The sequence below is a fragment of the Chiloscyllium plagiosum genome, unplaced genomic scaffold (assembly GCF_037043375.1).
Source record: "Chiloscyllium plagiosum isolate Xiang-an unplaced genomic scaffold, Cpla_swu_hap1 HiC_scaffold_4, whole genome shotgun sequence".
Taxonomy (NCBI): Eukaryota; Metazoa; Chordata; class Chondrichthyes; order Orectolobiformes; family Hemiscylliidae; genus Chiloscyllium; species Chiloscyllium plagiosum.
In genome coordinates, this window is record NW_028270142.1 from 16470129 (window position 1) to 16495675 (window position 25547).

The window sequence follows — 25547 nt, forward strand, 5'->3', positions numbered from 1 at the left end:
CTGTGAAAGCTACAGTATTATTGATAAATTATTAAATTTTCTGTTTAAGCTATAAACCTGGGGTCTTATATCGATTATTCAAAGTCAGGTATTGGTCATTTAAAAAATCTGATTAGGAACCACTGAGGTCAATTTTGAGGATCATTAATTTAATTTTTAAAACAAAATTGCTTGTTTATCTCTGTGCTGTGATACCTCTCCCTACTCCCCCCACAAATAGGAGGGTGTATCTTGGATACAGTCTATGTTTGGTGATAATACCATAATATACAATGACAGCCCTCTGATCCAATTCCAAATTTTGTTTAAAAGCTTGGTGTGAAGGATACACGCACATGTACTTTAGACCAAAGGCAAGTGTGTACTGATGTATCTCTCCACCCTTTCACAATGAAGACTAATCATAAAGTGACAGAGGTTGCTGGATGAAAAGGCAGGAGTTGCAGACTTCTTACATGAAAGATTCTGGCTAACAAAGATAAAGTGGAGGAATAGAGAAAATATAGTAAACACTGAGCTGGACCATGAAGAATATAAAATAGCATGTTGAAGCATAGACCATCTTAGATTAAAATGACTGGAATAGGGAGTTCAAAACCTCTGGTTGTGCATGCTAGCCCCTGTAAATATTGGCATGTAAACAGTAGCAGTGGTGGCCAAGTCTCAAAGATACAAAGATCCTCAAATTCAAAGCGCATATCACATTGGTCTCAACTCAACACTGCAACCTGTCAGTATTCTATATTCTCACAACCATCAACCTGGATAAACTAAGCTCTCAAGAGAAAATGGTAACTTAAAATTTGATGAGCAGGCAAAGTACAGGTAAGAGAGTTGCATATATGTTCCACATCACAAAGTACCCATGAGAAACGCCGTGATAGCTTAACAGTGCTCTAATAAAATATACACTGCCAATTCGTTTTGGCAGTATGGATAATTTAGGACCATTAATCTAAATGTACATTTCCCCACCCCAAATCCATTTAAAACGAAAACTAATTTTCACAGTAAAAAAGAAAGTGATGCATAATGAATGGATTAAAATAATGAATTATTAAAGAGTTAGACACATTGAGGTTTATCTGCTGGACATCATCTACATGTAGCAGGATCAGCAGAGAAAGTTAAATTGATGAGTGAAGGAACAAGGAAATGACAGGCTGATTACCTTTTGATTATTTTGCAAAACTCATGAGACAGCAGATGGTATTATTTTGCACTAAAAGACTGAGCACAGCGTTTTGCTTTTTTTTTACATTCCTCATATTGGAACTGTTTGTTAACATGCCCCTCCCCCAACTCAATTCAGTAAGATTGGAAATTACTGCATTTTTGCAATGAAATTGGTTTTCTCAGGAAAACTGATGAATTACTTACTGCCAGTGACTGAAAGGAAAAGCTGCTGTATATGCTCTTGTATAATGAATTTTTAGGTAAACCTCTCATGAAAAAAATATAATTCAAAGGCATAGTCACAATAGCATTTCTGTGTGATAGTATATGAAAGGAGTGGTTCACATTATCAATGACAAGAAGAAATGGTTAAAGTATCTATTCTTTCTGCAGGGATTTATGCAGACTGTTTACATATTTTGTCATTGAGTAATGAATTTAATACACAAAATATATAGTAGCATTTGTCTGAACCACCATTTCATTAAGGCATACAGATAGAGTTGCCAATGAATATATCAAAATGAATACTTCATCTTTCCCAGATATTTCAAAAAAGCAATAAGCTTCTGAAAATCTTCACCACAAAGTTCACCAAAAACTGGCAATGATAATTGATAAAAGTCTACTGTGCAACACTCTTGACCTCAACAATATTTGCCAGTGTAACTGCAATTAATTATGCCTCATTGGACCAAGTTGAAATTGTACCACTATGAAGTAATTTTGACTCTACAGGTGTAGATCTTAGTAAATTCTGGATCAACTTAAATAATTTTGTATTGAACTTCTATTTCTCGAATTAATAAGTGATTTGAATTTGGGTGCAGGAAATGGCATGAAAACTACAAGTAGAGTGACTTTTTTTTTAAGTGTAAGTGAGTTCAGGAGGATATAAATTAGCAGACGGACTTAAATTTAATGTATGAAGTTTTTATTTTGGGATGTAAAAAGGAGATTAATCTTTAGCACTGTGTACATATACTTTAAGAGCACACAGACATAAGAATTCACAAAAGTCTTTAGAAGTGGGGTACAGTAGATAATATAGCTAATAACATAAAGCATTATCTGAGATCTTATATTCTATGCCCCTTTTCACAAAACGTAAAACCAACACAAATGGCTGGTCTTACTAAAGGACTAATAATGATTGCCTTAAATTACAAACAACATTGAATTGGAGAAAGTATAGAAGGTTATATACACAGACAAACACACACCAGATTTGAACTTTGGTTATAATAAATTAGAATGCTTGGCGAGGAGACTAAAAATCACCAAAATAATGGGAAAGCTAGAAGGCTTTGCTTAAATTCAAAGGGCTGCCAGGAAACGGGTTACCTTAGAAATCATGATAAATGCAGAATCCATAATAGATTTGAAAGGGAAGTGGATTACCATTTGGAAAATAAATAATTTTTCATGGATATTGGAAATTTGTTAACTCTTTCAGACTCTGGGTAGATGCAATGGCTGAATGGTGTACTGTACTGTAAACTTTTGTGGTCTGTACCGTTCCATTTGAAACAGATGGGTTAATCGTACTAAAAGCTCCCTGAACTGGTCTCACTCCTTTTCTACCATCACTGCATTACACAAAATTATTCTTCCAAACTCAAATGTTTAAGACTAGAACAAATAGGATATTGGTGTGTTGCAGGACTTGGGGATAATGAACAGTGAATTTCAACATAAATAAATTGGAGGTAGCAGTCATTTACAGAGCATACAAAGGCCAGTTTTTCCAAGCATTTCTATTTATTACGGATGAAATCAAGATTTAGGAACAAAGGATACATAATTAATGGAAACAAATCTAAACTTTTTTCATTACTAAATATTAACATAATATTTCTTTGGCAATGAAATGTATAAAATTTGATTCATTCACTTGTATATACAGCAAATTGGATTTCTAAACACACATATTGTAATCACGAGTAAGTGAACACAGAGAGCAAAACAACTATGATAATTTCTCCAGTTAATTAAGTAAAATACTATTTCTACCGCCAAAAATGTATAAAAAAAAGGTCAACTTGAATAGGTTACTCAGAAAATAATTGCGCTTGTGTGTCCTTTGGACATCTCAAAGATTCCACAAATAGCAAATTAAATTAGTAACCTAATCTGTTTTTATGTTGGACTGGTTGAGGAAAGAACTCTAACCAAGTCATTGGTTGTACTCACCACCTACTCTGAATATACTATGTAACTCTTAGTGGGTAACTAAGAACTCACATTATCTGAAAGATGGTATGTTCAATAATTCAGTGATCCTTGAAGTGTTGGTTTGATATGTCAGGCCACATTTTACTTTCATATCTTGAAATGGAGTTGAGGCACATTGTATCTATATCACGCTGACTTATGTATTTTGGGCATCAAAGGTACGAGATTTTGGACTTCACTGTTACATTTTGGGCAAGTGAAGTAAGCATCAGATAAATAATTACTTTTAATGCAGTAATAACAAAAAACGTGCTTACAACCAATTGTGTGAGGCATTGTTGGCCAATCACCACAAAGGGCACATTCTTTACAATGGATAGCTAACGTGCCATCATTATTATAACAATGACCAACTGGAAGGAACCAAGACGAGACAAAAGCTTTCATTTTTCTTGTATTGATCAGTGGTAGAAGAAACATTAGGAATTCAGCAAAGCCATGCCATAATAGTTCTCGATTCATGTATTCAAAACCGACTTGACGAAAACCCTGAGCTCTGGAGAAAACTGCTCTGATTCCCAAGAGTCGTTCTGGAAACGTGGCAAACCTACCCTTCTGAAGAAAAGTGAGGAAATTCAGTAGTCCAGCCACCTTCAAAAATCCACCTATTAAAGTGATGATATATTTAATCCTATGCATAGTTGACTCTGGAGAGTGATTACTGAATAAATCATGGGCTCTCTCTTGCAACCATTTCCCACCAATGGTGCATATTGCATACCATAATTTCTGGTGCTTACTCATTGGTTGGTATTTTGGTCCTTGAGATAAGTCATTTTTATATCGGATGTTCAGAAGTATCTGTCCAACGGTTGCACTTTGGGAATACACTGTAAATCTCCACAACAAAAACTGCAGAAAGGCTTTTAGTTCTGGTTCAAAATGTGTTAACAAGCCAGGTTTGAAACACTGAAAACACTGGACAAACTGGGACCACACAAGTTGTTCTAAGGCTCTGTCCAGCTCAAAAGCATCCAGCTGACTTATTCTTAGTACTGGAGTTGGGGAATTTAAGCTGTCTTCTTTTGAACCCATGTTGCTACCAATGGCATCTAGAAAGGAAGAAACAAATAAAACAAAGAATTCAGTTTTTAATCACATCTATTACTTGATAGTGAAGACTTGTATACGCTTAGCCAGAGGCAGGTAGGTATATTTAAAAAGTCATTCAGAAGTACTATACAATCTATAAAATCAAATTTTTCCTGTAGGGTTAACATTTATGAAAATTAACTTTTATCAGATCATCTGCTCTCTCCAGTCTAAAGGTAATACCTCATTCATGTTGTTTCATGAGTTTTCCCACTGGTTCATCAATCAATTATTCTCATGTGTTCACAGTAGATTGTTCAAAAATACCCAAAAGAAAATGCTATGAATGCTGGAGTATGAAATAAAAACAGAAAATATTTTGCATTCTTAGGGTGACAAAATAAAGCTGAGTTTTTCTGAAGGAAGTGGAAATCCCAAGTCAGCAAAGTTCCTGATTCCTATAAATCTATCTCTATTAAAGATGGCAGCTAGGGCCTCTCTATATTCTTAAGAAGCAAGGAATTAGTCCTACTATCTCAGCAGTCAGAGTGAAGTGGCAATGGAGGTGGGTGAATGGTGAGCCTCATCGCTAAATATCCACCTGCTTAAATGTCATTTGCCCAATTGTAATGATTGCCAAACCTTACGACCACCCGTGACCACCATGTCCCTTCCATGGCCACATTTCATCCCTCCAACCACTATCCCGGTAACCATTATGTATAGAACCAGCCACTGAAATGTCTTTGAAATGTTCCTAAAATTGACACAAGCAGAGGTTTAAAAAAAAACACTGCTCAGCTTTTTACTTCTTAAAATCTGTCAATCATAGCCATTCCTAGTATCAATAAGAAGCTTTAATCCATTTTAGACATCATAATCTTGTGTAACTAAACACACAAGCACTGAAAAAATCACATCAAATAAAGAATCATTTATTACATTCATAATGAGGTAACCTAGTAAAAAAAGGTCTGCGTCTATGATACTGTAATCAGCGGGTTTGGATTGGATGCTTGCTGAGCTCCAAGAATGAAGGGAGGAGTAAAAGATTGGGTCTTGTATCATTGGAAAGCGAAAGGATATTGGGAGTGATTAACGTGTGTTCCAGGATATCTGTGATGCAATGGTCCATCTGGCTATTGAAAAGGGGAGAAAGACAACAGGCAGAAGGCACCATAAATAATGGAAAATAAACTGGTGAACCTGGAGACTTCCAGTTTGGGGGTAGCGGGGTGGGATCAGAAGCACTAGTGTAGGAGGTGGTGATATCAAAACATATTTCTGTAATTCCACTTTCTCCCACGCTGTCTTGACTGCACTTTGTCTTACCACACTCCCTGGATATATTGAATTCTCTCAGGATTTTCCCCACTACATCTGAATTTGATTTAAAAAAAAACTCCCATTACACTGCCATTGGCTTTGCATTGATTTCTCTGAACTACAACACTGACCCCATTACTATTGTCTTCAGCTCTGCATTACTTTCTTATCTTCTATACCATCATCTGTCAATTATACCCTTTTTTTATTCCATATGACCACATCTTTCACATACTTAAAACCCATTGTGCAAACTCTCATTAAAATTATTTAAAACCTACATATATGATAAATGCTTTTGGTCATCAGATCTAAAATCTCCTTCATACGAGTGGGGTGGGGGGGGGGTATGGTTCTCGGGATAATCCTATGGTAAGGTTCTCGTGAAACACCTTTCAACTTTGTTACATTAAAAAGATACTAGGTAAATACTGAGTTGTTACGTCTGAGATTTCCCAATTCTAATGAAGGTCTATTGACCTGAAATGCTAACTTGACACATCTTGCCACGGATGCTGTCAGACCTGCTGAGTACTGTATTGTCAGAATTTACTGTTTTTTATTCAATCATAAGGTCCAAAGGTCAGCAAGAAAATGGAGACCACGCAAACCTGACCTTCCCTTCACAAGGGATTTATCTGCTATCTATTGACTTCAGTTAGAACTCCATGTTTTTGCCCCTTTTCCCGAGGCCAGAATATGAAGGTCAACTGTAGCATAACCACTGCAAACTGGAGCAAAAATCTTCAAAATAACTTTTTAAACGAATAGCAACATTCTTTCATTAAAGACATTTTAAAAGATTCTTTGCAATAAAGTAGCTTTTAAATTTTTCGTAAAATGAACAAAGCTTCCAAAAACTATGTTTAATTATAAAACCACAGTAAAAAATGTTGGTGTGACTCTGGTACAAACAACATTCCAGAGAAGCACTAAATAAAAGGCTGAAGAACCATCTGGGTACTACCACCCTGTTACGAGCATTTCAAACTACCACCTAAATTACATATAGAAAATAGTTACATGCAACTATTTGTCTTTTTAATAATATATTTTTGGATAAAGATAAGCAACCTGTTTAAAACATCCGAGTTAAAGCAAAACTGATAATTCATTTGCGTCGCATGCATGAAATATAAATTAGAGCACCATTTCCATTAGAAATGATTACATCTCATTATGGAAAAGTAATTTACAACTAATTGTATCAGTGAATTCTGCACATTGATGCAAATACAAAACAAACCTAAATACTATATTTGTCAAAGTGAAATGTCTAAACTACTATTACATTGTCGAAATGAGATCAGAATACATATGATGAAGTACTATTGCATTGGATGATTTTAAATTTCACACAATTTACTAAAAAGTTGTAAATAAATATGTGGATTTGTGGTGGAGAAAATTTAAAGTTCATATTTAAAATTTTATGATTGGCCCAGATAATGTAATTAAAGCTCAAGCAGAAAAGTACTGAAAAACCTCCCAAATGCATTTCAAAGAAATGATTTGAGGATCAGTTATGGCCTAATTAAAATGAAAATGTTTGATTAATGTCTAGATATTATATCGCATGATAATTTTTAAACTGAAGAAAATACAGACTGTTATATTTTAAAATCACTGTATTTAGATGAATTCCACAGAAATATTTACTTAAGTGGATACCAGTAGCCTTAGCCTGGATTTTGCAGTGGTCTTGATTGTGAAACTGTCATCATTTGTTGTCTTTATAGTACTGAGGTTGAAGTAACTTCTGGGGATCAGACATGTGCAGAATAACATGGAGATCCACAAGTTGCTGTCTGACTCGAGTACCTCTATGTTGAAAGACATCCTCAGACAAGATTTAAAGGTATGGGATAGGAGGTTTAGAGAGGGATGAGAGGCTGTTGAGATTCTGGGACTCACTTTAAGGGTCTGTAAGGGTCACTGAGCTAGAAACCATTATAATATTCAAAAAGTATTTAGTTAGGTATTTGTAATGCTAAGGATACAAGGCTATAAGCCAAGTGTTAAAAAATTGGATTAGAATATTAGGTGGTTGTTTTTGACCAGCACAGACTCAATGGTCCAAAAGGCTTTTTTGCCAAATGAATTTTGCCATAATGACCCTCCTTTGACATAGTCATGTTAATTACTTACTGACATGCTAATACCCACACTAATAAACAAAACTCCCATGTAGAAATCATTGTATTGCCTTAGTATTTAAAACATTTTTGCATCAGGAATCAGAAACGCTGAAAGCAGGCAATGAAATACACAAGTCTTCCTTACCTGTTTAGTCATGAATAAACAGTGAAACATCCTTGTTAAAATACTGCAAGGGATGATGGTCTATGCTACTCTTTCCATTGTTATTACAGGTTCCATTATTAATATTTATCCTGGATACTGGGTGAGTGGGATTGGGGGAATGCATCAAGTAGTGGGGCAGAATTAATAGGAGATAAATGGGAGTGGGGGCAGTTGGGTAGAGGGGACTCAGGTTTAAATTCTGATTTACAGAAATGGATTGATGTCAACTGGGACCTTTTAATCTGTCTGCTTCAACACCCACCTGCCTTCCAGCCACATCAGATGTGCTTCTCTTAACAGCAACCAACAACTTCAATTTGTCTCTGCCACTATGACATAGTCCTGGTGGTGTAGGGTGGAACTGAAACCTCAGTTAATGGCCCAAATTGCAGTTTCCACGTACAGGTTTAAAATCAGAGAGTTTAGTTACCCATCCAAAAAAAATGAATGACTTGTGGATGCTAGAAATCAGTAACAAAAACAGAAATTGCTGGAAAAATGCAGCAGGTCTAGCAGTATCTTTGGACAGAAAGCAGAATTAATGTTTTGGGTCCAGTCGCCCTTCTCCAGAACTTTCAGTTTCTGAGTTCCAATATCCAAAGTTCTTTGGGTTTTGTTCAGTTTTTCTTTTGTTTACTTTTTAACTCACTGCCACACCTCTTCCAGGTATGCCCATCTCGAAGACATTCTGTTCCTCTCTTAGACGATTTCCATTCAAATTTTTTTCTTGTTCAGTCATTAATTTCACTGTCGCTCCTGGTGTTTGACAAGATACTGTATTTGCAAAGACCATTTTCAACAGCCACATCACATCCCCCAGTGGCTGTCTGAAGCTCGCTCACCTTACGTGGATTTAAACTCAAGTTTCATCCTTTGTGGTTTGAATCCACCTAGGATGACAGGTATCCCTGTGATGTTCAATATTCCTCAGAGAACTCTTCTCACCACATCCTGAGATCCACACACAGTGCCATCCGTTGTCATATGCACATTCTCGACCTCTCTCTCTCCCCATCAGCACTGCCTCACTCTAGCTCAGCGCCATCCTGCTCTCCAGTTCCACTTAATCTCTGGCTCCAGTTCTGAACAAGGGTCACTGCACCCAAAATGTTAATGCTATTTTCTCTCCACAGACACTACCAGACCTGCTCAGTTTCTCCAGCAACTTCTATTTAGTTATCTGGACTGTTTTCTTAAACAGGTCCAACTCAAGACCTGCCATTCACAGTGCTGCAACAAGTCATATGATTGCAAATTACATGACTTTACAATTATTACATGTTTACAATTATTCTAATGGCCATAATCTAACACAGATAATAGAAATGGAATTTGACAGGGAGGGAGAATGAATGATGGGAAAAGAAACTCAGCTGACTGGGTAGAAATTAAAATTAAAAATCAAAACTTTACACAGTGGTTATATAATCTTCAAAGAAATTGTCCTCAGTTCCTTTAATTTGAAGTTTGAGTAAATAACCACAATTCTATTTTTCCCAGCTGAAAATGTGTTACTGGAAAAGTGCAGCAGGTCAGGCAGCATCCAAGGAACAGCAGAATCGACGTTTCGGGCATAAGCCCTTCTTCAGGAATCCATTCCTGAAGAAAGGCTTATGCCTGAAACGTCGATTCTCCTGTTCCTTGGATGCTGCCTGACCTGCTGTGCTTTTCCAGCAACACATTTTCAGCTCTGATTTCCAGCATCTGCAGTCCTCACTTTCTCCTCTATTTTTCCCAGCCTAGATCTGTTGATAATGCTAATTCTGGGTCACATGGAATCGCCTATTCACTTTACATTAATGTTATTTTAGTGTAGTACTTCAGAAATAAGGAACAAAATTATTTTAGTCATGCAATACTGTAAGTGCTTTAAAGTTTTTTCAATGCTTTGTAATTTGGGTCCATATGTATATCCAGTTCTCTCACTTGCAATTAGGCATTCTAACATTACTCTATCATCCAGAACATGCCTTGGTCTCAAAGTCCCAGAGTGAAGAAGTTATAGTGTAATATGCTTAGACTTTGCACTACTTAAATAAATACAATTTCTTATCTAAACTAAACTACAAAACCTGGCAGTAACACTTGCCTTTGAAATATATTTTACAACCAATATAAATTATAACAGCACATCACTATGGGAGTAGGAACTTCCCTTGATATTTTTCTTCAATAGAATTATCGAACAGTTTACAAATTATGAATTAATACATTTTATTTGGGAACATATTATTGACAGAAAGCTATCAATAGTAATGTGGCTATTGTCAGGAGCTTGTCAATATTAATGTTGTTATGATTTAGAGATCACACAGATGTAAGGAAGGCAGAAAGCCATCTCCCACAGGCTTCTATCAATAGCTACATTTCTATTGACAAGCTCCCAAGACATACCAGGAGATGTATTACCATCACAGTCTTCTGTCAATAACTTTACACTTTAAAAAAAAGGTGTCTAAATTTTCAAAGCTTCAAGCTTATAGAAAAGTCTATATCCTTCTAAACAATGTTTAGGCTTACTAAACTCTGTAAACACTGCCAGTAACTTCAAGTTGGAAAAGTAAGCACTCTAGTATATCATTGACAGCAATTGAAATTAGATTCAGATTTGTGTTGAAGGAACTATCCTATTTAGGTATTGTCATTGTATTATATAAGACTTAACATAGAAGTCTGTTGATTGTTCTGTGTCCAATTACATGGACAGTGAGAAAAAATAACAAGAAAGCACCTTTACTGCTTATTTTGAAAAGGGAAAATGGAAATAAAATGAAATGAAATGAAAGGAAGCAAGCACAACTGAGTTCTGAAGAAGGGTCACTCAACCCCAAAAGTTAACTCTGATTCTTTCCACAGATGTTGCCAGACTTGCTGAGCTTTTACAGTAATTTGTATTGGTGTCTCTGATTTACAGCATCCACAGTTCTTTCGGTTTTTATGAAGGTTGAAGGGTGCTTTTGTGACTGAAGCCTGTGTCCAGTGGGGTTCTGCAGGGATCAGTGATGGGTTATGCATAAATGTTTTAGACTTGAATATAGGAGGGTTAATCAGTAAGCTTACAGATGATACACACAAGATGGTCAGATGGGCTAACCAATGGCAAATGAAATTCAATTCAGGTAAGTATTAGGTGATAAGACAAATATGGCAGGACATAATGAATAGTAGGACCCTAAGAAGCACTGGGGATCAGACGGACCTGTTGCTCCTTACTGTGGAAGTATATGGGATATTTACTTTAATTAGGTGAGGTCTAGAATCTAAGAGCAGGGAAGTGATGCTGGAACGGCATAAAATACAGGTGAGGCCACAGCTAGAAATATGCGTGTAGTTCTGGAATTCACATTCAGGGAGGAACATGATTCTAACCGATAGGGTGCAGAGGAAATTTAGCAAATGTACCCGAGTTGGAGAGTTTCAGTTAGAGAGATTGGGTAGACTGGAGTTGTTTCCCTTCGAGTCAAAAAGTGTGGTACTCGAAAAGCACAGACGGTCAGGCAGTATCCGAGGAGCAGGAGATTCGACATTTCAAGCATAAGATCCTCATCAGGAAGACCTTAAAATCAAAACGTCGACTCTACTGCTCTTTGGATGCTGCCTGACTGGCTGTGCTTTTCCAGCACCACACCTTTGGACTCTGATCTCCAGCATCTGCAGTCCTCACTTACTCCTTGTTTCCCTTCAAGCAGAGCAGATGGAGTGGGGGACATAATTGAGATGTATAAAATTATGATGAGCATAGTCACGGCAGACAGGATGATAATGTTTTCCAATGTTTCCAAATGTAAGATTGATAAGTCTCCAGGGCCAGACCAGATTTATCCTAGGCTGCTCCGGGAAACGAGAAAGGAGGCTACTAAGCCGCTGGCGGGGATATTTGCCTCCTCACTCTCTGCAGAAGTCGTACCGGAGGATTGGAGGGAGGCGAGTGTTGTTCCTTTTTTCAAGAAGGGTAATAGGGAAACCCTGGCAATTACAGACCAGTCAGTCTTATGTCTGTGGTCAGCAAAGTTTTGGCAAAGCATAGTGTAATTAAAGGCAGTCAGCATGGCTTTATGAGGGGCAGGTCATGCCTCACAAATCTTATTGAGTTCTTTGAGGAGGTGTCAAGACAGGTCGACGACAGTCGAGCAGTAGATGTGGTGTATATGTACTTCAGCAAGGCATTTGATAGGGTTCTCCATGGTAGGCTGATTCATACAGTCAGAAAGTATGAATACAGGGAGATTTGGCTATCCGGATTCAGAAATGGCTGGCTTACAAAAGGCAGAGAGTGGTTGTAGATGGGAAGTATTCTGCCTGGAGGTCAGTGTTGAGTGGGGTCCCACAGGGGTCTGTTCTTGGGCCTGTGCTCTTTGTAGTTTTTATAAATGAGTTGGATGAGGAGGTCGAGGGGTGGCTTAGTAAATTTGCAGATGACACAAAGGTTGGAGGTGTCCTCGATAGTATAGAGGGCTACTGCAGGCTGCAGCACGACATAGACAGGATGCAGAGCTGGGCTGAGAAATGGCAGATGGAATTCAACCTGGATAAACGCGAAGTGATGCATTTTGGAATGCTGAATATAGGATTAAAGACAGGATTCTTGGCAGAGTGGAGAAACAGAGGGATCTGGGTTTGCAAGTACATAGATCCCTCAAAGTTGCCACCGAAGTGGATAAGGTTGTTCAGAAAGCATATGGTGTTTTGGCTTTCATTAACAGGGGTATAGAGTTTAAGAGCCACGGGATTTTGCTGCAGCTCTACAAGTCCCTGGTGAGACCACACTTTGAATACTGTGTCCAGTTCTGGTCGCCCTACTATAGCAAAGATACAGAGGCCTTGGAGAGGGTGCAAAGAAGGTTTACCAGGACAGTGCCTGGACTGGACGGCTGGCCTTATGAAGAAAGGTTGAATAAACTCGGACTTTTCTCTCTGGAGAGAAGGACGAGGAGAGGAGACCTGATCAAGGTGTACAAAATAATGAGAGAAATAGAGAGAGTCAATAGCCAGAGACTTTTCCCCAGGGCAGGATTGACTGGTATGAGAAGTCATAGTTTGAAGATATTAGGAGGAAGGTATAAAGGAGACGTCAGAGGTAGGTTCTTTATTCAGAGAGTTGTGAATGTATGGAATACATTGCCAGCTGTGGTGGTGGAAGCAGAGTCATTGGGGACATTTAAGCGACTGCTGGACATGGACATGGATAGCAGTGAGTTGAGGGGTATGTAGGTTAAGTTACTATATTTTACATTAGGATTAAGTCTCGGCACAACATTGTGGACCTAAGGGTCTGTTCTGTGCTATACGTTTCTATGTTCTATGTTATATTTCTCCCTGGTTGGGTTCAATGACCAGGGGCATAGATTTAAAGGTAAGGGCAGGAGGTTTAGCAGGGATACAAGGAGAAGATTTATCACCCAGGGAGCAGTGGGAATCTGGAACTCAACGCAATTGTGGTTGAGGCCGAAACTTAAAATGCATAAAAGTGGATAAATCCCTAGGACTTGATCAGGTGTACCTCAGAACTCTGTGGGAAGCTAAGGAAGTGATTGCTGGGCCCCTTGCTGAGATATTTGTATCATCGATAGTCATAGGTGAGGTGCCAGAAGACTGGAGGTTGGCTAACATGGCCAAGGTGGTAAGAAAGTGGTAAGGACATCCCAGGGAACTATAGACCAGTGAGCCTGACGTCAGTGGTGGGCAAGTTGTTGGAGAGAATCCTGAGAGACAGTATTTACATGTATTTGAAAAGGCAAGGACTGATTAGGGATAGTCAACATGGCTTTGTGCGTGGGAAATCATGTCTCACAAACTTGATTGTTACTTCTTCAAAAAACTCAGAGGATTGAGGAGGGCAGTGTGGTAGACGTAATGTATATGGACTTCAGTAAAGCGTTCAACAAAGTTCCCCATGGGAGACTGGTTAGCAAGGTTAGATTTCATTGAATACAGGGGCAACTAGCCATTTGGATAGAGAACTGGCTCGAAGGTAGAAGTCAGATGTTGGAGGGTTGTTTTTCAGACTGGAGGCCTGTGACCATTGGAGTGCCACAAGGATCGGTGCTAGGTCCACTACTTTTCGTAATTTATATAAATGAGTTTGGATGTCAGCATAAGAGGTATAGTTAGTAAGTTTGCAGATGACACCAAAATTGCAAGCGTAGTGGCCAGCGAAGGAGGTTACCTCAGATTACAATGAGATCATGATCAGATGGACCAATGGCTGAGGAGTGGCAGATGGAATTTAATTCAGATAAATGAGAGATGCTGCAGTTTGGGAAAGCAAATCTTAGCAGGACTTATACACTTTGGTAAGGTCCTGGGGAGTGTTGCTGAACAAAGAGACCTTGGAGTGCAGATTCATAGCTCCTCGAAAGTACAGTCGCGGATAGATAGGGTAGTGAAGAAGGCGTTTGGTATGCTTTTCTTTATGGGTCAGAGTATTGAGTACAGGAGTTGCGGCTGTACAGCACATTGGTTAGGCCACTTTTGGAATATTGCATGCAATTCTGGTTTCCTTCATATCAGAAGGATGTTGTGAAACTTGAAAGGGTTCAGAAAAGATTTACAAGGATGTTGCCAGGGTTGGAGGATTTGAGTTATAGGGAGAGCTTGAATAGGCTGGGGCTGTTTTCCCCAGAGTGTCGGAGGCTGAGGGGTAACCTTATGGAGGTTTATAAAATCATGAAGGGCGTGAATAGGATAAATAGACAAAGTATTTTCCCTGGAGTGGGGGAGTCCAGAACTAGAGGGCATAGGTTTAGAGTGAGAGGGGAATGATATAAAAGAGACCTAAGGGGCAACTTTTTCACGCAGAGGGTAGTAAGTGTATGGAATGAGCTGCCAGAAGTGGTGGTGGAGGCTAGTACAATTGCAACATTTAAAAGGCATCTGGATGGGTATATGAATAGGAAGGTTTTGGAGGGATATGGATCGGGTGCTGACAAGCGGAACTAGATTAGGTTGGGATATCTGGTCGACATGGACGAGTTGGACCGAAAGGTCTGTTTCTTGCTGTACATCTCTGTGACTGAATTTAAGTAGTATTTAGATGTACACTCATGATGTCAAGAAATACATGGCTGTGGATCAAATGTTGGGAAATGGCAAAGAATACTTAGGAAGCTGTTTTTGTTTGGCACAGACTTGAAAGACCAGGGCCTTTTTCTACCCTGTAGATCTCTAAGACACTAACCTGAAGTATTGAAAATATTGCTCTATTACAGAGACAAATGAACTGTGGAGCTTGAAACCTTTGATTAAGGCTAGATAACACCAGATAGATTTAAAGTTGGGGGGGGGGTTGAAGAATTATAATTCATATTTTTTGCATTGATGATAAATGATTTGCGAGTGGCAGTTTACACGTTTTTAGGTTTTGCTCATTTGTGGTTGCCTTGAGAAAAACTTTGCAACTTCTGTTACCAAATGCATTCTAAAACCTCTGATTCTTACCGGTGTAGAAGCAAGATCATTAGAATAATTATAAAGGCCATCACATTCATATTTCACAATTTATTGCCACCAGTGACGAGTCTGTGTTGAATAGGCCTGTTTAAAAAAAAATCTATATAACTGGGCTTAGAGTTTAACCCTCAAGGTGGGAATTGAGTTAGGCCACTTCCTGAGATCATGATCTTGCTTCCTACATGGCTGTGCCTCTCCATGCTACTTTCATGGCAGGGTGGTGGGGACAAACTAGAACTTCTGCTGCCTCTGGAAAAAAAAACTCTGATGCAGGAAAGAAGCCAGATAGATTGTGGAGTGGTCAGAATAGAAAAATTTTCTCATTCACTGAGATAACGATCCACTTCTGCCAAGAAAATATGTTTTCATGCAGAAGGTAGCAGTTGTCAATTATGCCTGTTCTGGTTCTTTGGTAGAGTTAAACAATTACTTGCAGTTGCCTTCTTCATAGCCTTGTAAATTATTTCCCTTCAAGTACTTATTTAATTTTCTAAAAAGAGAATTCTAAATGACTGAATGTGGAACTCTAGCACCAAGTTTGGCTCAAAGGAATTTTGAGAATTTCTAAATATTTTTGACAGTGGATCTCATCAGGCATCATATTTCCTTCCATCTTTAGTCTAGTGGATGAAAGCAAAGTTCAACAGAATTTATGAAACATTCACCCCATGCTCTGTTGCTGACAGTAGTTGAATTTAAATAGCTGCTACATAAACTAAATGCTAAAGCATTTTGAAGAAAGAAAACCTTCTAAAGAAGGGTCACTGGATTCCAAACATTCACAGTTTTCTCTCCACAGGTGTTGTCAGAACTACTGAGTTTCTCCAGCAATTTCTGTCTTTGTTTGTTTCAGATTTCTAGCATCCCATAGTTCTTGGTTTTATATTTGGAAATAATATAGATAGCTAGTTTTTTTTTTTGATTTCAGATATGCTCATCCCCTGTTCAAACCAACCAAGTGGTTTCCCAATTGCTGCACTGTATGAGCTCAGGCATCTAAAAGATTGCAACTTGCAGATTTTAAAGTTACACTCACAAGAATAAACAGAATTGGATTTGTAAAACACCCTTCATAATCCTCAGAACATTTTGAAATGATTCACAAGCAGTGAAGTAGTTTTCAAGTGCAGTCACTAGTAATGCAATGAACTGAAACAATTGTTGACCATTTATTCCATGTGTCTTCATTACAAATGGGCCAGATTCTTTAGCAATGCAATCTCCAATATATTTTAAGAAAACTGCTTCTACTTTAACTGACTCTTCAGATAAACAGACAGAACTTCTCAAAAGTGACATACTGTATAAACCTCCTCTGAAATCTGAACTTTTTCTTCCTTATCAAGACTTTTATTATAATTTGTGGCCTTTGAAGAAACAATCATTTACATTTTTAAATATTGCAAAAATATAATATTTTAGTATTGTATGACATTACAGTAGAATACATTTCTCAAGGAGCTATTAATGTGTGTCAAAAAAGCACCCTGGAAAAGGCTAAATTAGAACAATAAGATAAATCTTCAAAATGTTATTTTATAAAGTACTGCAACATAAAACATTTCTTAAAATTAACTTGACAAATTCCTTGCCAGGTGGCTGGTAATCAGGAAATAATCTTTCCCAAACTCCTGTAAGAGAAACTGCAAATTCTGTTTCCAAATCCCAGTTCCCAGATTACCACTCCTCACTGGGCTACATTCAGAAAGTCATGGGTTAAAATCTCATTTCAGAGCAGAATAATCTAGCCTGATACTGTGGTACTGTAGAGGGTCTGCTCACTCTTAGTCTTTCAGGTGAGATGTTAAACAAAAGCCCTGTCTGTCCTCTCAGGTGTATGTATAAGATTCCATGACTTCACGTCAAAAGACTAATACAAATTAACCCCCACCCGGTGCTCTTTTATAAAATTTTTACATGGCATTTGACCTTGCTGGCTACGGTAGTAGTTGTTGCTCATCCTAACTGGTCTCGAGAAGTAGGTGATGAGTCCTTCGCAATGCTTGTTCTTTAATCAACGGTGCACAAAGATTATCTGACCAGTACACTGCTGTTTGTTTGAGGTGTTAGAGACAGCATACAATACTTCAAACAACTCTCCTCCTTTAAGCACCACCATAGTTGGCAAAGTCTGGAGACCGTAAGATTGACATAGCCGTTACCTCCAGACCAATGATACTGGAGTGGAAGCAAATCACCTCCAATCCCAAGGGACAGCCTAAGAAGACACCACTCAGTACTTAATTGGCTGTAAGGTGCTTTGGGACATCCAAGCTGCTAAATCAATGCAAGTCTCTCAAGCTTCCATATCAGTTACACATTTATGGATGGCACGGTGGCTCAGTGGTTAGCACTGCTGCCTCACAGCACCAAGGTCCGAGGTTCGATTCCAGCATCGGGTGTGCTCTGGTTTCATCCCACAGTCCAAAGATGTGCAGTTCAGGTGAATTGGCCATGTTAAATTGCCCATAGTGTTAGGTGCAGTAGTCAGAGGAAATGGGTCTGGGGGGTTACTCTTCGGAGGGTCGGTGTGGACTTGTTGGGCCGAAGGGAATCTAATCTTAATGCCCTGTTTATTTGTTTCAGGATAGAGTTGAAAATGTGTTGCTGGAAAAGCGCAGCAGGTCAGGCAGCATCCAAGGAACAGGAGAATCGACGTTTCGGGCATAAGCCCTTCTTCAGGAATATGATTACGATTCCTGAAGAAGGGCTTATGCCCGAAACGTCGATTCTCCTGTTCCTTGGATGCTGCCTGACCTGCTGCGCTTTTCCAGCAACACATTTTCAGCTCTGATCTCCAGCATCAGCAGCCCTCACTTTCTTTCAAACAGGATAGAGTGCTGTGTTAGCCGAGTCTTATTTTAATTATGTAGTTTTTCCTAGCCCGTGTAATGCTCTGCAAACGAAGTCAGTAACAGCTTCCACCTTACAGGGCAGGCGTATATCTATCCATATCGAACATGTTCTGAAAACTCTGCTCACATTTTAATATCTAGAACAAATACTACCACAGCAGGTGAGATTATACACAACATTCTTCTGAAAAATGTCTATTTGCTCTATCTCCCAATGTTAATTTTTTTAAAAATCAAATGTCAGGATCTGGATGTGGATTTGTATCTAAGCAAAAAAATGAATCAGTTTGACATTGGGTCTATCCCAACTATGTGCCAATTTTTGCTGAAATCCACTTGTTAGTTTTTGAGATATACTGTTTCGAGACAAACAACCTAATATTACTGAAGGGCTTTCGCCCGAAACGTCGATTTTACTGCTCCTTGGATGCTGCCTGAACTGCTGTGTTTTTCCAGCACCACTCTAATCTAGACACTAATATTACTGCTGCCTATCTTCAATGGCAGTAAAAATATCACAGGAGGAACCAAAATGCCAATTTATTACCAGTAGCTTCTTGCCCTTACATCTTCTACCTGCTCTCATGTCAGTTCTTAGTCTTATGTTGACATACCATTCCTAACTTCAGTATTTATCTTCCTGATGAGAGAAAGAAAATTACCTGAACTCTTGTCAGTCTCTCATGTCGACTATCCAGCAGAAATCAGGATCTCCTTATTGAAAATCAATAGGCATTAACTTCATAGTATTACGTACACACAGAGAGAGGCCATTTGAGCCATTATGTCTTTGATGGTTCTGTTCAAAGTTGTCCAATTAATCCAATTTCTTAGTTTTCACTTTACTAACTCTACAAGACCCTTTCATAATTTTGTATATTTCCAATAAATCTCTTAATAGTTTGTTTTTCTTTTGTGACTTAGCTCATCATTTTGTCTTTCAAGAACAACTCAAGCTGCTCCAGGTGATCTACATAACTGAAGTCTCTTAATTCTGAGATCATTCTAGTCAATCCTGTTCCTGACTCTTTCTGATATGTTGGTGTCCTTTCTCCGAATATTCAACCGAATATTCTTACTCTGGCTAACACATAATCAGTTTTATTACTCCTTGCTTTTGAACATCGTGCCTCTATTAATTAAACTAAACACCTCTTAGGTTTTCTTTAGTTGCCCTGTTATGTAAGAAGATGTGTGTGCAATGCCAGCTGCCCAATATAAATCCGGTGGCTACAAGAACAGTTCAAAGGCTTGAAATTCTGCAGAGAGCAACTCACCTTCTGACCCTCCAGAGTCTGCTCACCATTTATAAGCACAAGTCAGGATTATGATGGGATAGTTACCTCTTTTCTAGATGAATACAGCTCCCATATTGTTCAATAAGCACAACACCTCCAGCAGAAAATGTGCCACTTGATTGGTTTCCATTCCCTCCACCAACACAGAATGTCAGTAACGTGTACATAAATAAAGTGCATTGCTGCAACTTACTAAGCCTCAATCAAACCTGGGAACTCTATCACTTAGAGGGACAAAGCCTGCAGACAATGGGAACACTACCATCTTCACGTTCCCTTTCAAGCCATCCACCACCTTAAGCTGGAAATCGTCTGAGTTCCTGCATTGTTGCTGGGTCAAAATCGTGAAACTCCCTCACTATACTACATAGATCAATTGGGTTCAAGAAGGTAGCTCACCACTATCTTTTTTACGGCAATTTCAGATGAACAATAAAATACTCGACTTGCCAGCAAAGTTCACATTCTATGAGAGAACTTAACAAACTTCATTAATCTAGTAATATCTAACTTTGCTTCAAAAATTTAATAGTGATTTTAATTTAATAATAAGTCTTTTCCAAATGCCATTCCATTTGTCCCAAATTATCTTTCTTAAGAGTTACCTTATCATTCAAGAAGTTCCTCCTCATCTCAGTTCTGATGGGTCATTCCTTTGCTCTGGAAGCTGCGCCCTCGGGTCATACTACTCTCCGTATTCAGCAAGTCTCAATGAGAACCACCCCCCCCAACACCAAAGTGACTAAACTCCATCATTTACAGACCCAGAGTCCTCAACATCTCATGTGGCAAGCACTTTAACCTTTCTTGTAAACCTCCTCTAAGGCCAGCACATCCATCCTTAGATACGGGACCCAAAACTTCTCACATTATTTCAAATGTGGTCTGATCAGAGCCTTATGTAGCCTCAAAAGTACATATCTGTTCATGTATTCTAGCTTTCTTGAAATGAATGCCAACACTGCATCTGCCTTCCTAACTGCGAACTGAACTTTCATGTTAACTTTAAGAGAATCCTGAACTAGACATCCAAGTCCCTTTGTGTTTCAGATTTCCAAAGCCTTTGCTCATTTAGAAAATAATCGACACCTCAATTCTTCCTATCAAAGTGCATAACCTCATTCTTTCCTACATCGTATTCCATCTGCCCCTTCTTTGCTCACTCTCCTCATCTATCAAAGTCCTTCTGTAGCCTCCTCATTTCTTTAACACTACCTATCCCATCACTGATCTTTGTGTCATCTGCAAACGTAACAATAGCCTCAGATACCTTCATTGAGATTAGTGATGTACAACGTGAATAGTTGTGGTCCCTACGCCGATCCCTATGAAACTTTGCTAGTCACCAGTTGCCTTTCTGAAAAAAAAACCTTTGCCTTCTGCCAGTCAGCCAATCCTCTGTCCATGTCAGTACCCACCGTTATTTAGCAGCCTTTTGTGCAGCACCTTGTCAAAGGCTTTCTCAAAATCCAAATCGATCACATCCATTGGCTCTCCTTTGTCTAACTTGCTTGTTACCTCCTCAAAGAATTCTAACAGATTTTGGATATCAGTTTGCTTGCTGAGCTTGAAGGTTCAGCGAGCAAACTTACTCCAGAACCTCAACTTGAGATTCAAATCTTCTCAAAACTGTCTAACAGATTTGTCAGATATGATCTTCCATTGATGAAGCCATGCTGAATCAACCCTACTTTACCACATACTTGCAAGTATTCCACTATCCTATCCTTAATAATTGATTCTAAAATCTTATTAGTGGCTGAGGTCAGGCTAACTGGCCTATAATTTCCATCTTCTGTCACCCACCCTTCTTAAATAGGGATGATACATTAGCCATTTCCAATCCTTTTGGGCCCTCCCTGACTCTAGTGATTCCTGAAAGATCACCACCAATGCCTCCACAATTTCCTCAGCTATGTCCTTCAGAAAAACGTGGGACGTAGTACATCTGGTCGAGGTGATTTATCCATTTTCAGACCTTTCAGCTTCCCCAACACCTTCTCCTTAGAGGTAGCCACTACACTCACATCTGTCCCCTGACTCTTTTGAAATTCTGGTGCACTGCTAGTATCTTCCACTGTGAAAACTTATGCAAAGTACCTGTTCATTTTCACCATTACACTGTTCCCCATTACTACTTATCCAGCCTTATTTTCCAGTGGTCCAATGTCCACACTTGCCTCTCTCTTACCTTTTAGATATCTAAAAAAACCCGTGTAACCTCCTTCAATCTTCCTCCTTATTAATTATCCTCTGTTGGTTTTTAAAGGCTTCCCCCTATTCTACACCACATTGTATGCTTTTTATTTTAATTTTATGTTGTCGGTAAAATCCCTCATGGTTACCTCGTCCTCTGCTTAATGTGTTTTCTCTTCTTTGGGATGACTTTCTCCTCTGTCTCCTGAATTACCCCAAAGATTCCTGCCATTGCTACTCCCCAGTCTTCCCTGCTATGATCTCATTCCAATCAACTCTGGTAGTTACCTTTACTCAATTGTAATTACTGTTACATCTCATTCCAGTTTCTCTCTCTCAAACTGCAGGGTGAATTCTATCATATTATGGTCGCTACCATCTATAGGTTCCTTCAACTTAAACTCCCTAAGCAAGTCTACCTCATTACAGATCATCAAATCCAGAATTGCCTGTTCGCTAGTGGGCTCTGCCACAAGCTGCTCCAAGAAACCATTTTACAGACATTCCACAAATTCCTGTTCTTGGGATACACTACCAACCTGATTTGACCAAATCACTTTTCTACTGAAACCCCCATGATTATTGTAAGTGCCTTTCCTATCTCCTGATTTATTTTCCACCCCATATCCTGATTACTGCTAGGAGGCCTGTACATGACCCCCATCAGAACTGCGGTTCCTCAACTCTACCCACACAGATTCTTGATGTCTGACTCTATATCACTTTTTTGCTATCGATTTAATTTCTTACTAACAAGGCAACCCTGTCCCTTCTATTCATCTGCCTGCCCTTTCAATAGGATGCATTTCCTTGGATATTTAGTTCCAAGCCCTGGTCCCCCACAGCCATGCACTCACATTGTACCTGCCAATTTTAATCTACTTTACAAGCTCATGTCATATATTGTGTGCATTTAAGTACAACGTCAGTCCTAGGTTGACAGTCCCTTTTGTCACAGTTGTCTCCATATCTGTTGTGCCTGATCTTTTCCATACTCTCTGTCCTATTACTTACTCTGGAAACTTCCAATAACCGATCCCTGCCCCTTTAACTTTTCCCATAATTTTTCATGCACATCCCCCCACCCCTTCATTTTATTTAATTTAAAGCCCTATCCACAGCCCTAGTTATGAGATTCATCAGGACTTTGGTCTCAACATGGTACAGGCGGAACCCAATCAGAAAAGCTCCCTTCTTCCCAGTACTGGTGCCAGTATCCCATAAATTTGAACCAGATTTGTCCACACTGATCTTGGATACACACATCATGATCAGGACGAAAATTGCTCAAAAGAATCTAGAGACCTCTATGGCATGAATTTCCTCTTTCCTGGTCACAGTTCAAATCTGCACTGAATTGAGAGGATCACCAGAGATCTATCAATAGTGATGTTATCAAGTAGGATAACCAATAAATCATGCTAAAGTATTGTCAGACAACAAACCAAGAAGTAAAAAGCATTGAATTTCTTGTTTGATGAACATTTTACAAACAGCAAAATAAAAATTGGGACATAAACATGTGAAGTTAAAATATTATAAATAAACTTTTAAAATATTTAGGATGGGATTGTGAAGATTGAGCAACCTGACAGTTTACAAAAATCACATTAGGTTACTGGAAAAAGTAAGGGTTTTGAGCAGCATGAAGGAGAGGCTGAATAGGCTGGGGCTGTTTTTCCTCGAGCATCAGAGACTGAGGAGTGACCTTATAGAGGTTTATAAAATCATGAGGACCATGGCTAGGACAAATAGACAAAGTCTGGGGTGGGGGAGTCCGTGACCAGAGGGTATAGGTTTAGGGTGAGGGGGGAAAGATATAAGAGGGACCTAAGGGGTACAATTGCAGCATTTGAAAAGGCATCTGGATGGGTATATGAATAGGAAGGTTTAGAGAAGGGCCTGTGCCCGAAACGTCGAATCTCCTGTTCCCTGGATGCTGCCTGACCTGCTGTGCTGTTCCAGCAATAAAGTTTCAACTTTGATCTCCAGCATCTGCAGACCTCACTTTCTCCTTAGAGGGATATGGGCCAAGTGCTGGCAAATGGGATTAGATTAGGTTAGGATATCTGGTTGGCATGGACAAATTGGACCAAAGGGTCTATTTCCATGCTGTACATCACCGTGACTCTAATTATAAATTTAATATAGTACTCAGTTAACAACTAAGTTATATCTTATTCAGAAGTTATAGCTTTGAGGGGTTTTACAAATGAGACATGATGAAAACAAGAACGTTTTTGTAAATTCATTGATTTCTAGTTAATTGCAATCAGGGCAAATTAAACAGTCCATACTTTGGAAAAATAAAAAAAAAGAAACTGACAGTTGCTTCTATATTTCTCTAAGGAGAGAAGGGCTTATGCCCGAAACGTCGATTCTCCTGTTCCTTGGATGCTGCCTGACCTGCTGCGCTTTTCCAGCAACACATTTTCAGTTCTATATTTCTCTAATTAACTACGCAGACACGAACGGTAGAAGTTCCTGTCAGTTTCAGATGAGAAATGACAAGTATCTGCATCATGACAACTACTTAATTCCTAGTTATTTTATGGTCTTAATCTATTTAGATTCTTATTTGGTAGCTGCCCGTCAACATTCTCTACAAAAAAATCAAAAGCTGTTTAAAACTTAACACGCACAGAGTCAATATTAAGATATGATATAATCCCAATCTTTATAGAAAAATAGCCATTATGCAATCAATCATTCTGAGAATCATCAGACCTCTTCAAAAGGCACGCGGCAGAAAGCAAATAGCAAATTAGATTAAAGGAGAAAATCTCACAAAACACCGTTCTTAAGTAAGAAGGCTTTGACAACTGAAGAGAACACAACAGTTATCTACTAATTAGGTCTCCCACCTTTTAAGTAGAAGAAACGAAATTTGGAAATTAATACTAACCACCCAAAATATTATCAATAGGACAAAATGTATCCCTAAATTTCAGAGTTTACGGAGTTTGTGTGAATGCACTCGAGCTAAATTTGTCATCGAGGTTAAGCTTGTGTCGGATTCAAGTGGCCCACAAATCAGCCACAGGTAGGCAATGATTCCTGAAGAAGGGCTAATGCCCCAAACGTCGATTCTCCTGTTCCCTGGATGCTGCCTGACTTGCTGCGCTTTTCCAGCAACACATTTCCATCTCTGATCTCCAGCATCTGCAGACCTCACTTTCTCCTCAATGATTTAATACTGTCGTTTTCAATGGAGGAAAGAAATTGACAGCGAAGTGTAAAATTAAATATGTGGGAGTTTACAGCTGGCATGCATTTGCTTTTGTGAAGACCCTGTAACAGTGTAAGTGGGCCACCTTCACCAATGACAAATCTAACACCTACCAGAACTGGGCCTCTCACCAAACGGGCAGCTGGCCTTCGGAAATGCGGGATCTTGACAGTACGCTACCGGATCCAGACGGATATAAAGGCAATCACGGTACAGTTTTTATTAGCTCTGTGACTGAGTCTTAAGAGTCTGTATAAACGGGAAAAAGTGTTTCTCTGAAGCTCAGCGAATGACCCCTGACCCCCTGCAACCGCCTCCTCCTCGCGACGGCGGGCGGCGAGGCGCGAGGACGGCGGCCTATGACATCACCGATTGATTGGCACTGGAAGGAACCAACCGTCCTGCAGGAGGGACCCTTTCCATCAATCCGAGGTGACACGGTGGGCG

The 25547-nt window shown here is 39.1% G+C and overlaps 1 protein-coding gene across 1 annotated transcript; it reads right to left on the minus strand.

The window, feature by feature from the left end:
• Positions 1 to 2914: 2914 nt before the first annotated feature.
• Positions 2915 to 25433, minus strand: pex2 (peroxisomal biogenesis factor 2). The gene is made up of 2 exons (XM_043689130.2): positions 25214 to 25433; positions 2915 to 4463 (listed from the first exon to the last, which is right to left on the minus strand). The coding sequence occupies exon 2, from the start codon at positions 4444 to 4446 to the stop codon at positions 3538 to 3540; it is 909 nt and encodes a 302-aa protein (XP_043545065.1). The 5' UTR covers positions 4447 to 4463; positions 25214 to 25433; the 3' UTR covers positions 2915 to 3537.
• Positions 25434 to 25547: the final 114 nt, after the last annotated feature.

Bases quoted from the DNA above. Each gene is read 5' to 3' on its own strand.
- pex2 (XM_043689130.2), bottom strand. From the start codon at position 4,446: ATGGGTTCAAAAGAAGACAGCTTAAATTCCCCAACTCCAGTACTAAGA.